This window comes from Schistocerca gregaria, chromosome 5 (genome assembly GCF_023897955.1).
Source record: "Schistocerca gregaria isolate iqSchGreg1 chromosome 5, iqSchGreg1.2, whole genome shotgun sequence".
Classification (NCBI taxonomy): Eukaryota; Metazoa; Arthropoda; class Insecta; order Orthoptera; family Acrididae; genus Schistocerca; species Schistocerca gregaria.
The window spans coordinates 525,547,282-525,562,396 of record NC_064924.1 but is presented as its reverse complement, the minus strand read 5'-3'; the positions used below and the strand labels follow the sequence as shown (position 1 = coordinate 525,562,396).

The 15,115-nt window shown below is 38.8% G+C and overlaps 1 protein-coding gene across 1 annotated transcript in view; it reads left to right on the top strand.

The window, feature by feature from the left end:
• Positions 1-15,115, top strand: part of LOC126272287 (28S ribosomal protein S29, mitochondrial) — an 87,680-nt gene that overhangs the window by 45,886 nt on the left and 26,679 nt on the right. Inside the window, exons 3-4 of the mRNA XM_049975047.1 lie at positions 1,871-2,084; positions 7,603-7,695. Coding sequence (XP_049831004.1) covers positions 1,871-2,084; positions 7,603-7,695 — 307 coding nt within the window. The remainder of the gene's footprint in view (positions 1-1,870; positions 2,085-7,602; positions 7,696-15,115) is intronic.

Sequence of the window (15,115 nt, the reverse complement as noted above, 5' to 3'; positions counted from 1 at the left end):
GTTCTAAGCAAAGAAGGGAAAGCAGAAAGGTGGAAGGAGTATATACAGGGACTATACAAGGACGATGTACTTGAGGGCAATGTTATAGAAAGGGAAGAGGATGTAGATGAAGATGAAATGGGAGATATAATACTGTGTGACGAATTTGATAGAGCACTGAAAGCCCTAAGTAGAAACAAGGCCCCGGGAGTAGACAACATTCCATTAGAACTACTGACAGCCTTGGGAGAGCCAGTCCTGACAAAGCTCTACCATCTGGCAAGCAAAATGTATGAGACAGGCTAAATACCCTCAGACTTCAAGAAGAATATAATAATTCCAATCCTAAAGAAAGCATGTGTTGACAGATGTGAAAATGAAGCCGACCTCGGGGAAGATCAGTTTGGATTCCGTAGAAATATGGGAACACGTGAGGCAATACTGACCCTACGACTTATCTTAGAAGCTAGATTAAGAAAAGGCAAATCTACGTTTCTAGCATTTGTAGACTTAAAGAAAGCTGTTGACAATGTTTACTGTAATACTTTATTTCAAATTCTAAATGTGACGTGGGTAAAATACAGGGAACGAAAGGCTATTTACAATTTGTACAGAAACCAGATGGCAGTTATAAGAGTCTAGGGACATGAAAGGGAGGTTGGGAAGGGAGTGAGACAGGGTTGTAGCCTCTCCCTGATGTTGGTCAATCTGTATTTGAGCAAGCAGTGAAGGAAACAAAAGAAAAATTCGGAGTAGGTATTAAAATACATGGAGAAGAAATAAAAACTTTAAGGTTCACCGATGACATTGTAATTCTGTCAGAGACAGCAAAGGACTTGGAAGAGCAATTGAACGGAATGGACAGTGTCTTGAAAGGAGGATATAAGATGAACATCAACAAAAGCAAAACGCAGGTAATGGAATGTAGTCGAATTAAGTCGGGTGATGCTGAGGGAATTAGATTAGGAAATGAGACACTTAAAGTAGAAAAGGAGTTTTGCTATTTGGGGAGCAAAATAACTGAAGATGGTCGAAGTAGAGAGGATATAAAATGTAGACTGGCAATAGCAAGGAAAGCGTTTCTGAAGAAGAGAAATTTGTTAACATCGAGTATAGATTTAAGTGACAGGAAGTCGTTTCTGAAAGTATTTGTATGGAGTGTTGCCATGTATGGAAGTGAAACATGGACGATAAATAGTTTGGACAAGAAGAGAATAGAAGCTTTTGAAATGTGGTGCTATAGAAGAATGTTGAAGATTAGATGGGTAGATCACATAACTAATGAGGAGGTATTGAATAGGATTGGGGAGAAGAGGAGTTTGTGGCACAACTTGAGTAGAAGAAGGGATTGGTTGGTAGGACTTGTTCTGAGGCATCAAGGGATCACCAATTTAGTATTGGAGGGCAGCGTGGAGGGTAAAAATCGTAGAGGGAGACCAAGAGATGAATACACTAAGCAGATTCAGACGGATGTAGGTTGCAGTAGGTACTGGGAGATGAAGGAGCTTGCACAGGATAGAGTAGCATGGAGAGCTGCATCAAACCAGTCTCAGGACCGAAGACCACAACAACAACAACAACAACAACAACAACAAGCCAGGAAGAACGATAACCGTGTATAACCTAGATATATTTCAGGCAATGGAATATGCTTCATAATAAATTGAGATGAAACGCAAAACAAAATACATTGAATTTTTGTATAAGTGTAACCAAAACAACACAGTTACTATTTTAACAGTTCTTCTGTGTTTCAGCCATATAAAATGTTTTGTGTGAAAATTGCAGATATTATCCTGAACAAATAAATTACTTTATAAACAACTGTTCACTATAAGCAAAACAAATTTAGACCATACTTTTCATAAAGAACATATTTATTTTTTTGCAGGTTCATCACACTATATCACAGGAAGCCAAGTATTACACAATATATCCTGAGGTGCAAAAACAGCTATTTACTTTTGGAGGATTACCTACAATATTTAAGAAGCAAGTGAAGACTTTTGCAGAAACTTGTGTGATGGTGCGAAGACCTGCTTTGGAGGTTTTTGAGTATCTCAGATCTGCTGATTACTCAAAGCCGGCTATCAGATATGTGCTTTGTATCCTTCATTATCTGGCACGTAATGAAATAGGGTAAGAATATATGTTCTGTTGACTGCTGATCCATGGATGTTGCTGAGGTGCCATGGCTTGCGTGCCTCAGTGACACATGTAGCTGCATTGTAGATACAAACACACTGGAGGGGTATCATTCTGATTGATTGAATGATTTCATCTTGTACCAGTAGTGTTTTTTATAGTCTTAGTTTCAATTGTTGTGATATGTTTCTACATTTTAATACCAGGTTTAACAAGTAATAGCATCTGTTTCCCATGCCATATGGTGTAGCCGTGTGATCTTAGGTGCCTTGCCACAGTTTGTGTGGCTCCCCCTCGCCCCCCCCCCCCCCCCCAATCTCCCCCTTTGTAGTGTTTAAGCCTAGGAACCAATGACCTCAGCAGTGTGGTCCCAGGGGTCCCATAGGAATGTACTACCCCCCCCCCCCCCCCCCATCCACCACTTCTGTTCTCCACATGCAGTTTTGCCACAATTTCTGCTGCTGTTGCCTCAGTAACCTGCCCATTCGGGCAGTGTTACAATAAGACCATGCCCCTGGGAGAGAATGAGTAAGAAAATAGAAAAGTGGGGGTTGGAAAGTCAACACTGTTAGAAAAGAAAGATTGATACTGTAAAGACGACACATTGAGTTGTAGAGAGGCACAACAAAAAACACACACATTCACACAAGCAAGCACACATCATGCATATATGACAGCTCTCTGCACCGGCTGCAGCCAGAATGCAGTAATGTTGTGTCCAGCAGAAGCAGCAATTAGATGGCAGGTGTGCTCGCGCGCGTGTGTGTGTGTGTGTGTGTGTGTGTGTGTGTGTGTGTGTGTGTGTGTGTGTGTGTGTGTGTTAGAGAGAGAGAGAGAGAGAGAGAGAGAGAGAGAGAGAGAGAGAGATATGTGCTTGGTTGTATGAATGCGCATGTGCTTTTCTTTTCTGGAGAAGGCTGTGGCCACTCAACATGTCGTTTTTATGGTGAGTACCATTGTATCCTTCCTTCATTGTTGATATACCAACTTGGGCTTTCGATTGTTTGTTACAGTTGACATCATTCAGACTTTCAAGCTCACTATTTAAGAATACATAGGGTTTGATTTTATTCTCGGGCATTCCATAGCAAATTTTCCATATCATTACACATTTCCATATCCACATTTAATTCATTATCACCTGTAAACACAGGCACAACAACATTATCAATAAGCATTTGCTGTATTATCAAAGAAAGCACTCATATTACCCTTTAAATCACAATGATTAATCATATCATCACTTTCTGCATAATTCTCCGTACTATTCACTAGAGACATTACCTGTACTCTTTCTTCTTTGTCACACCCATGATTACTGAGAACATAGCCCCTTGATTCCATATTTACTTCTGTTGCTCTTTTTAATGAAACTACATCTGTCTCATGATATTTCAATGAATTTTGCTGCACACAAACCAGTATTGTCCTTATCATCTGCCTCTGATTTCTCTTCTCTCTTAAACATCTTAGTTACTGATATTAGAATTGTTCCATTTTGTCCTTTTTACCTTTTGTCTCCATAAAGTTTTGTTACCTAAGACAGCATCCATATGACACATCCCAATTTCTCTGTTTTCCTTCTTAATTTTATTCCTTATCGCATCATGTCCTTGTCTGGCCCTGTTTACATTATAATTACCAGCCCCCCAGTGGGCCTTATGTGGGGCATCAGCTAATTTTTTGACTACCTACCCTGTCCATTTTTGCATTTGGCAATTCCTCTATTCCCATACTCTCCCTGGGACTCCTCTAATCAAAATTGTCCCATCTCCTTCCAAAATTTGTGTTATCCATTTGTGCCCTACGCCTCCAGTCTCAACCCTGATTATTCTGATCATTTGTATCCTCTCTCCACCTCTTATTGTGAGTACTTTGTGTTTTACTGTTTCCTTTTTGTGATACCTTCCATTCTCCCTCTGTTCCATATATCTAGGTCTATAACACAAAGCCCTGTCCATGTTCTCCACAAAATTTAGAAATACTTCCACTGAATCTGTTGCACTATAAATCAGATCCCATTGCAGATTGTCCGGTAACCTTCTCCTTAGTGCCAAAATTTATGTTAACACACCTCGTGGCCTATCCCACTGATTTAATTTGTACAGTTCTCTAAAGCAGAACTCTCGTGCTCTCCTTTCCACTCGTATAACTAGGCCCATTCAAAAAATTGTTTTGCCAGGCCCCAGTATTTATTCAAGAACAGAGGTTCAAAGGTTTTAAGATTAGAGAATTTAGTAACATTTTGGTTAGCCCATGTTTGAGCTCCCTCTTCCAATTGCCTCGTAACACAGTTTTGCTGTATTGCTCATCCCTGCCAGAAAGATATCCTTGCATGCAGCCAAAAATATTGACAACATGGTATTTAATCTCTCCGTGAAATGGTTTTGATTGAAATCTTTGCCCCATAGGATATCCCACCTACGAATTTCCATTCCCCGCCACTACAGTATTGTTTCCCCTCAGCACATTAATTTCCTCCTCTATTCCTCTTTATCATCAGGGGTCCCCTTATGACAACCTGAAATTCCTACACTGATGGAATTTATGTCTGCCTCTGCTTGTTTCTCAAATAATTTGCATCTTTGTTCCTGTAATGGGATTTGCTCCAGAAGATTGCTTTTCACGGCTTCAATTTTATCAGATAATATCTTTTGCAACACATCTACTTGATTAAAAACTTTTTCAACCCTTCTGACCTTATTTTCAAGGCTATTTTCTACCTCTACAACTTTCAGTTTTACTGCTAAGCTTTGGTTCCAGTTTCCAAACTAACTCAAATTTCATTCTGTTGCATATGAGGACTGTTGCCATCACTTCCCACATGTGACTCACACTCACTTACAGATTTCTGAATTTCATTTGCCATGGCTGGCAATTCGAATCTCAGTACAGAAAATGCAACTGCTGTTGTACTTATCTTTTTACATCTTTGTGCAATGCAGTGTCTGCAGTCAGCGGTGGCAGCACAGCAACATGATGACTCGTAGTCGGGGGAGCAAGGAGGAGTGGCAAGGACACCTGACAGCACGTGAACATGTCTGTCGGCAGTGCAGATGGAAGCATGGACCCTTGGCAGCACCTGGACATGCTGTCGAAGATGGCTTAACCTGTGGCAAAATGTGGACACAGCATAGACGATTACGTGTGTTTGATGATGTCACCTTTGGTAGTGTGTGTTCACAATCATAGTGGTCCTATAATATTTCTGCAAACATGTGGCGGCACACATCTTGTCCTATCATAACTGCAGCACAAACATGTAGCCTAACTGAGCTGGAGTGGAGACACACAACAGTGCAAAAATGCCTAATATTATCCTACTGCATAAACTTAGCTGAGAGCCTCAAATATATTATCTACTGCAGATGACACAAATAAATATTGGGATGCCAGATCCCAAAAATACATAAATAATGACTAATGAGCACAATCATGTATGAACCAAACCCAGTCACAATGGTACCTGTGGGGTGTGTGACTTGAATTTATGATAACTACGATAGAGCGAACCTAACAGTCCCCCTATGGATGGACAAGCATGCAACCTGTTAATTATGTGACTTGTACTCTCTAGGGGTTTGACTGGACACTGTTGCCTTTTGGTCCAATTAACACAAGATGCATGTGGCATACAGAATATCAAATTATGACTCTTGATAACCAAGCAGTTGTAAAGTTATATGGTTAAAAAATGAATGAGATGATGACAGTGGAATATTTATCCAAAGGACTAAATAATAATGGTAAATGCACTATAGTGAATATTACCTTGAAGTATTTTTATTACAAGTGAAATAGCCAAAGAATAATTACGTACTATGGTGATAAAACTCTACAAAGATTGTAAGTTCTTGAATCACTGGTACAATAAATAAACCTGTATGTAGCAAGGAGAGCATTAGGCAACATTTCATGTACTATCTAACTTAAAGTTTGCACCACGTGTAACTCATTTTAGAAGCTACATATAAAAAACTGTTAAACCGTTACAATATTATGAGAAAGGAAGTTGCTACTCACTACATAGCAGAGATGCTCAGTCGCAGATAGTCATAACAAAAAGACTCTCACAATTAAAACTTTTGGCCATTGGCCTTTGTCAACAATAGACAATAGCCAGTGGCGGAAAGCTTTAATTCTGAGAGTCTTTTTGTTGTGCCTATCTGCAGCTCAGCATCTTCATTACATGATGTGCAGCAACTTTCCTTCTCATAATATTATTACATTCCATCCTGGATTTTCCATTGTTTATTAAACAGTTATCCACATTTACCAATAATACTATTACTGTTACTCGCAAAAGTTCTATCAAGCACACTTGGAGGCCTCAGGAGTTCAGTCATCATCATCATCAGCAGCAGCAGCAGCATCAATGTCAGGATTTCCCTCCTGCAAGCCAAGTGGAAACTTTGTAAATGATACGTCTCCGTTGATTTCCGTTCTGGCATAGCCTTTCTCCCCCCACTGCATCCAACATTATTCCTCTCTTGAGATCTTCATTAACCTGGTCTGCCCATCTTTTCCTAGACTGCCCAATCTGTCTTTTTCCTGGTACCTCCATCTCCAAATACTGATGCAGAGTTTGAGTTAGGCACATAACCTAACCTCAACAATCTTGCAGCACTCATTCTTTACTTCATGGTCAATGTCACCTGCAGATCTCACCTTACATATTGGTTCCTGACTTTGTCCCTCCTGCTTTTTTTTTTGTAGAGCTGACCTAAGGAACTTCATTTCACATGCCTGTATTTTACTCTCTTCTCTCTTATTTATGAAACAGGTCTCCAGACTGTACATCTTGGTTGGCAAGAGATAGGTTTTATACATGATCTGTTTAGCTCTTAAAGGGACTCCCTTGGTTACTTGTTGATTAAAGTGCTTTACACAGGAGCAGATGATGGTAATATAAAAAGAATTTAGTAGCCTATTCCTCTCAAACAGCATCAAGGCAGTTGCTGAGCTTGATGTCCCCATCCGATAGATGGATTATGTTCAACAGTGTCACATGCCCTCTCTTAATGAGACACTATGGAGAAATTTGAAATGTAATCCATGATATTGGTACAAAGTCTGTTTATTGGGAAATTTATGCTACCACGACTCTTCTTCTTTTTGTAAAGGCAGAAGTGAAATATCTGACAGAGTACCCAGGCAGTAACCCGTCCAAGTACTGACCATGACCAACATCACTTAACTACAGTAATCTGATGATAACCAGTATCTTCAAGAAGGCTGTTGGTTGAACTGGTGGTAATAATTGAAGTATACAGTTTCCAGTTTTTCGTATTTATTAATAAATATTGTGCGAACTCGATAATGCAGCTTGCATTTGCTGCTAGTCAAATGTGATGACTTTTCAGTAAACTGGGGAAAGTGGTGACATCATTTTCAAGAACACTTTGCCATCACTGCCTAAACAACAGTCATATGCTGTCTTCAAACTTTTTCTTTTATTTTGCTTAGCACAACTTTCAGTTGGCCGTGCAGGCAGTGGGAAGACCTTGACTTTGGCCCATGTTCTGCATTACGGACTTTCTTCTGAGTGGCTGCTTTTTCATGCACCAAAAGGTAAGTCATTTAAAGTGAAAAATTCTCAAAAACTATTTATCTGGAAGTAAACCATATTTGCTTTTTGTTACAATTGACAGATAAAAGGAGTAGGTAGGGTGCAAAATCATTCCCTTAATGCAGGGTGTACCAGGTATACAGTAAGAACCTTTAGCAGGACAGTGATGGCATGCTCTTATTATGACAACAGTGTTGCCGCTCTCAACTCCATTCATTAAGGGACTGATTTTGATCCAATGATTGGGGAAGTGGATAGTGACGGTTGCTGTGAAGAACAGTTATTATTATGAGGTCATGAACAGTACTATTTATAGTCGAAGATATGTTACAGCAAATACTTTGAAATGTTCACAATTAATTAATATTCTGCATGCCACTATGTGACTGCTATCATTCCACACTGAAACTCTTAAATGTGAGATGTGAGTAATTATAGGCCAAAACATATTAACAACTTCAACTGAATGTTGCCGGTCCATACATATTCCGTAGCCTGACTGTGAGGCTCATGCAACACAGCTCTGCCTGTTGAATGCAGACTGTCAACTGCCATCCAGTATTGGAACTCAGCAACAACAGTCACACTGCGTTCAAAAACATTGACGGTGGGCAGCAATTACTCTAAAATTCTATGTCAGCAAAACCAGAGGTAGCTGCAACAAAGTCATTGTGATTAATTAGTTCAATAAATTGGCTCCCAACTATTGGCACAAAATATTACTGTAGCAGCTGACGGTGGCTCGACTACAGGTTTGGGGAGCTGAACATGGGAAGAGGCAACAAAACTTGATTTGCAAGTCACTCTAAGGAGTAGCAGAGAGTCCGAACACTGTGCAGAGATGAGCACGCAGCAAACACAACACAACTAGCATGAGCAACGGAGTAACTAACTACACCTAAAACATTTCAAGGCAAAGGCTAGTTCTGAGGTAGCTGATGTCTGCCTAAGAACTACTGAGCCAGGCATTTTGTTGTCGGTGGTCAGTGGCTCTGCCCACATAACTCCTCGCAGTATTCTGCACTACTGTGCTATGATACCCATGCTAGCTCATCTGCACCCCTCTTGACATCTGCCGACAGGAATACTAAAGGGGCCATTGGCTCATTTGCCATAGTTGGCAGGCTTAACTCCTTTTAATTTTCTCTTTTTATTTTGATGGTGTAACTGAATTAGAGAAGTGTGTTAGTTGCTGCCAGTAGCAGAGGGTAGACAAAGTGCATCAAGTCAGGGCAAGACTGATTAAGATGTGTAAGGTATGTTGAAGACCTCTAAAAATATAATTTATTCTTATTTTAAAATAATATTTTCTTTTAACATGTACAGTGACAAGAAAGGATATTGTTTTGATTGGAATTGCAGGAAATTTCAGTATCTCTTTATGATTATTCAACTTGCCAGTGCCAGGAAGACTTTAAATTTTTAAAAACATTATCAGCGATTTTATATTAATATGATAATTAAAAAACAGTCTTGATCGCAAATTTCTTTTAATCGGAGTGACTGGTTTCAATCCTTAAGGACCATCTTCAGATTCCAGAATGGCAGGTGGACTTCCATAGAGCAGGCTGTGTCGATCCATGACACTGAACTGACTGCTGCAGTTAAAAGAAATTTGCGATCAAGACTGTTTTTTTAATAATCATTCCAGGAAGACTATTTGGTGATTTAGGGTAAAAAGTTAAACAGACAAAATAATTTCCAGCTTTTTCAGAACTATTCAGTGATATTAATTTTTTTTTTATCTAAATCATATCTGATGTTTTAGAGTGGACTTAGTTTCTTCCAGTTTGTGGTAGAGTTTAGTGATGTAAGGGTTACCAGTCAATTCATCCTTAAAGGACACACAATGTGCATGTCATCTAAAAAAGTGGATGTGCAGTTTTTGAGGAAAAGGGCTTGTAAGATAGGTTTACGACACTCACTAGATGAAATGATGGTCATTGACCAGTTGACAGTTACATTCGGGTTTAAATTTACTAAGCATTTTCCAGAACTGGGAAAAAAAATTACAGCTTTCCTTTTGTCCTCTTGTAGAGTTGAACCTATCATCTCCATCCTTTGTGTCACATTCACCAGACACTACACTCACGTAATGGCTTGTCCTCTTTCACTCACATGCCTCTAGTTTGCTTAGTGTGGTTTTGTATCTTGCATACTTTTATTTCATCTGAGAGAAATTGTGTTTCTCCTCTTTCATCATCACAACTGTTAAGTACTTTTAATATTAAACATGTACCTGAAATATGTTAATAAGAACTGTTAGATTGATATTTATTGCTTGTACACAATTAATTTGCTGGTAACATTAACTAATGGTTGTATCGAACCGTCTTCAAGCTATTTGTCAACTGTTCCACTCTAAAACAGCATGTGGGAAAAACTAACACTTCAATCTTTCCGTGTGAGCTCTGATGTTTCTTATTGTACTACAACAATTGTTTCGAAATATTCATGCTCTCAGAGGAGAAAGTTGGTAATTGGAATTTTGTGAAAAGATCCTGCCACAATGAAAAATGCCTCCTCCTCCTTCTCCTCCTTCTCCTCCTTCTTCTCCTTCTCCTTCTTCTTCTTCTTTTTTTTCCCCCCTTGTGCCACCTCAGCTCATCTATCATATCTGGGTCGCTCTCTCCCATATGTCGCGATAATATAAAATGAGCTGTTCTTTGTTGAACTTTTTGATGTTTCTGTGAATCTTACAGGATGCGAATCCCGCAGTGTGCAGCAACACTTCAGGAGAGGACAGACAAGTGTATTGCAGGCAGTCTCTTTAGTAGACCTGTTCCATCTTCTAAGTGTTCTGCCAGTAAATCACACAGTCTTTAGTTAGCTTTCCCGTCAACAATATCTATGTGAATGTTCCAGTTTAAGTTATTTGTAATTGTAATGCCTAATTCATCATTTACATCTAATTGTTGCTATACAGATACCATATCTAAATAATTTTGCAACTGAGTTTGATCATCTGTTGACTTTATGAGACAGTAAATGACAGTATCATCTGCAAACAATCTAAGAAGGCTGCTCTGATTGTCTCCTACATCCTTTATATAGATCAGGAATAGCGGAGCACATATAATACTTTCTTTGGGAATGCTAGATATCACTCCTGTTTGACTTGATTTGACTTGATGTCTTCAATCAGTTGCTACAAAGTGTGACCTTTCTGACAGGAAATCGTGAATCCATTCACACAACAGACACATTACTCCGTAGACACACAATTTGATTAGAAGTTGTTTGTGAGGAACAGTGTCAAAAGCCTTCTGGAAACCCCAGAAATATGGAATCAGTTTGAGATAGCACCCATTGCTTCATGTTGGTAAGAGTGAGTTGTGTTACACAAAAATGATATTTTCTGAATCCATGCTAACTACTTGTCAATTAATTGTTTTCTTTCAGACCATTCATAATATTCAGACACAGTGTATGTTCCAGAATACAACTGCTAATTGGCAATAGTGATATGGATCTGTAATTCAGCAGATTACTCCTATTTCCTTTCTCAACTGTTGAGGTGACCTGTGCAACTTTCTGCTCTTTGTATACGGATCTGTTTGTTGAGCTAGCAGTTGTATCTGATTGCTAAGTGTGGAGCTATTGGATGAGTATACTCTGAAAGGAACCTAATTGGTGTACAGTCAGGACTGGAGGAAAAGCCTTTATTAAATGGTTTAAGCTGTTTCGCTACACTCACATTGGCAGCTGTTCTCGATTTGAAATCTGCACCATGCACTTAGTCTTCTTTAGTGAAGGCATTTCAGAAAATCATGTTCAGTAACTCTGCTATAGTGGCACTGTCATTGGTTAACATTAACATTGCTATCGCACAGTGAAGGTATTGACTGTGTCTTGCTGCTGATGTGCTTTAAATATGTCCAGAATCTCTTTGGATTTTATACTAGATTTCAAGACAAGAGTCTTGTTGTCTTATTACTTGCTATGTTTTGCACATCTTTACATTGGTCACTTTGAAAGTTTTAAAACAGCATCACAGATTCCCCTCTTTTTAATATACAATGATGTTTTTTCAAAGCATTCTTCATAGAGTTTAATGGGTTGGTGTACCTTTAGTGACAGCTCCGTAAAGCACCTGTTTGGTAATAATACTGGTCCGGGAGCTTTGTAAGCAAACAGCCATTTCTAAGAACACAAAGAGAATCACATTTTGCCAGATATGTACAGGAAGGTGGTTTTAGAGATATCAGGATTTGCAACCTTTCAACCCAGAGCTGAGCATATTCGTGCCTGTTGTCCTAGTTTTATTAGCTATGCTTTTGATTGTGTGTTCACTTGCAGGTGAGAAAGTGACTATTATATTTTTGCTTACTCCATATGTTCTCTTCATTCGCTGGATCATATCATCAAAAAACATACACCTGCATACGGATATAACGAGAGAACAAGCTGATATTCTAATTGAAAAAATGAGGTTCTTCAGTGAATGGATGTCAAATTTGTTCTTAATATGTTTTGTACATGGTTCGCTCAAGAGTGTGACAAACTTACTGTCCATATTTGGTACAGATAATGCTAATATTTATGTATAGTTCCACAAGTGGACTGATTGATTCATTTATATCACATATGTTGCTTGATAATGACTCTGCAGTTGAAATTGGCCAGTAGCAAATAAAAGCCTATAGTGGACAATGTTTTCTTTTGAAATTTTATCGAGATGGAACAATACTAACCTGGTTGGAGCCCTACCTTCTTGTTCTTGGCAGCGGTCATCGCCTGGAACTCCAGACTTTTGGATATTGTACTATGTTGTACAATTGGTGCAACTCCAGTGTTGCTGTTGTTGTTGTATTTTTTGACTTATATTAACTTTAAATTGATCTGTTTGGCAAGGGCCAGTTCACTAACACTTCTGTTCATACACATATCAATAGAAGTGTTGCATCACCGTGACATTTCATGCAGGTGTGATGCTTTGTGACTGTTCCTGTACAGATTGGATGGTCACCCCTGACATTGTTGTAACTGTTACCTGCAGGCAGAACACTGCACTTGAATCAATTGCAGCATTTCAGTTACAAGTAGTTCACCAGTAGGGACACCGTGGAGACATCCATGAAACAGTTGAGTGAACATCCATCATGTCGTGAAGGACAATCGCGACCAGTGATCGTGTCCGCATCATTATATTATGTGCAGAACGTTGGTCAGCCAGAGAAGCTGCTCATTGTTTACAACAGAGTCAAAGAGATGTGGTGTGGACATGGAGCCAGTTCCTATTAACAGGTCACTCAGGTTCGACAGGTGTATGTGATCAATATTTAAGATAAAAAATCAAAGGCACTGTGGACTGAGTGCTCCAGTACTGAATTTGGTGTTCAAAGAAGCTACAAGGACATTAGTTATTACATCCAACTGTTAGGATATTATTGCGTGATGAGAGTCTCCATTCCCGATGATCGCAATGAAAACCACATTGAATAGTACAACACCATGGACTAAGTAACAGAAGGACAAGAAATCATGCAGAATGGATGTTTCAAGATTAGTGTTGAATGCTGTTTATGGATGAATCTCAGGTCTGTTTGTACCCTGATAATCACAGACAATGTTTTTGGAGACAACTTTATAACATTCACTGTCTGCAACACTTGTGTCCCACATGTACAACAAGGTGGTGGTGGAGTGATGTTCTAGGGTAGCATTAAATGGGGCTACCATAAACCTCTTATATGTGCTGAGGACAGTCTCACTGCTCCATGTTATGAGAGGAGATTCTGCAACTAATAGTGGTACCATATCACCAGTATTTTGGTGACAGTTTCATCTTGGAATGCTGTGAAAAGCCCCATCGCTGAAGTGACGTCAAATCGAAAGACTTGCACCAGGCAAGCGGTCTACCCGACGGGAGGCCCTCGTTACATGCCATTATTGTTGTTGTTGTTGTTGTTATGCAAAACTTTTGTTGATATGTGTGTATCAAGATAACTAGACTAGACTGTCCAGTCACTCACAGTTTCAGTGCCAACACCTATCATGAATCTCGTCACCCCATAAACCAGAGAAACAGAACATTGAATACAGTTTTTTATTAAAGTCATCATAAACAGTTATATGGTATTGCAGTGCCTGTGTTATTCTGAATTACAGTGTAATGTTCCTTTGGACACACATGCATGTCCAAAGAAACATTACATCGTAATTTGGAATAACACTGGCACTGCAATATTGTATTTATCCGCTGGCACTGGCAAGTGGCTTTAGGTAAAATGTCTCCCCTGTGTGGGAGTATACATAATGGATATGCAAGTACAGGTTTTGGACACATGGTTGACGACAAGTGGAAGTTTGGGTCTGGTCGTGAGTCGTGCTCAGATAGCCTAATGGTAAGCAGGAAATGCGAGTTCCAGTCCCGGTCTGGCACAAATCTTAATTGTCATCATTACATTATACAGCTGATGGTAGTCCATATATGCAACTGCAAATACATCTCATGTATAAACATATATTGTGACACAGATTCTCTATACGTCCATCAAATGTAGATTGAAAACACAGTTTATGTTCGCAACAATCAAAGTAGTTCTCACAGATATTCCACTAAGACATGTAGTTAACAGGAGAAATAATTTAGAAATGTTAATTGTTCCATAAATGGTGGTGTTTCAAGTCTTTCATTGCATAACTTAATCAGATTAACACAAACTTGATTAAAATGTTAATTGATTACTTCCTGGCCATTGAATTTGCTATATGATTGTGGCTAACTAGCTTCAAATGAAAAAAGAGGGGGAAAAAAATTCATCGGAACACAATAGCAGGTGGAAGACTTCCATTTTGCTTTGCTATATAACCCCCTTTTTGAATCATACAGACATATTGATAAATAGATGACTGGGTGATTCAATGCTGAATGAACAGGCAAATGTCTTAATCAATATTTTGAAATTAGATGCAGATTGTGGACTATAAATTCCTGGCCAGTAGAAACCCCCTGGCCATTGTTCTTCATCACACAAATAGAAACTCTCTAGTATCATTTATATATATCATGTATAATTTTTGTAGAACAAAGAAATTAATTTTCAGAATTTGAAACATTGGGCAATAAATAACAAAATACACTTCACAAATTTAATCATTCACTTTATTGCTGAGTTTTGCAAACCACACTTTTGTTTTGAGTCCGACCCCCAGCTTCCAGTGGCCCAGGCTGTGAGTCTGTTTTCCAAGTACTTTTGTCAGTCCTGTGGTTCCAATAGTATGCAGTGTCCATATATTCAAAAGAGTGTACAACATTTTTATATATTTGTCAGTTAATTAATTTAAAGGTATGGAAGCTACTGTTAAGCACTCACTTCTCTTGAAATAAAATCTGAATTACTCAAATTCTCAATATTTGCTGAACTGAAAAAAAAGACTTTTTTTTGTTTTTTTTTCCTGTCATATTCCAATATAGTT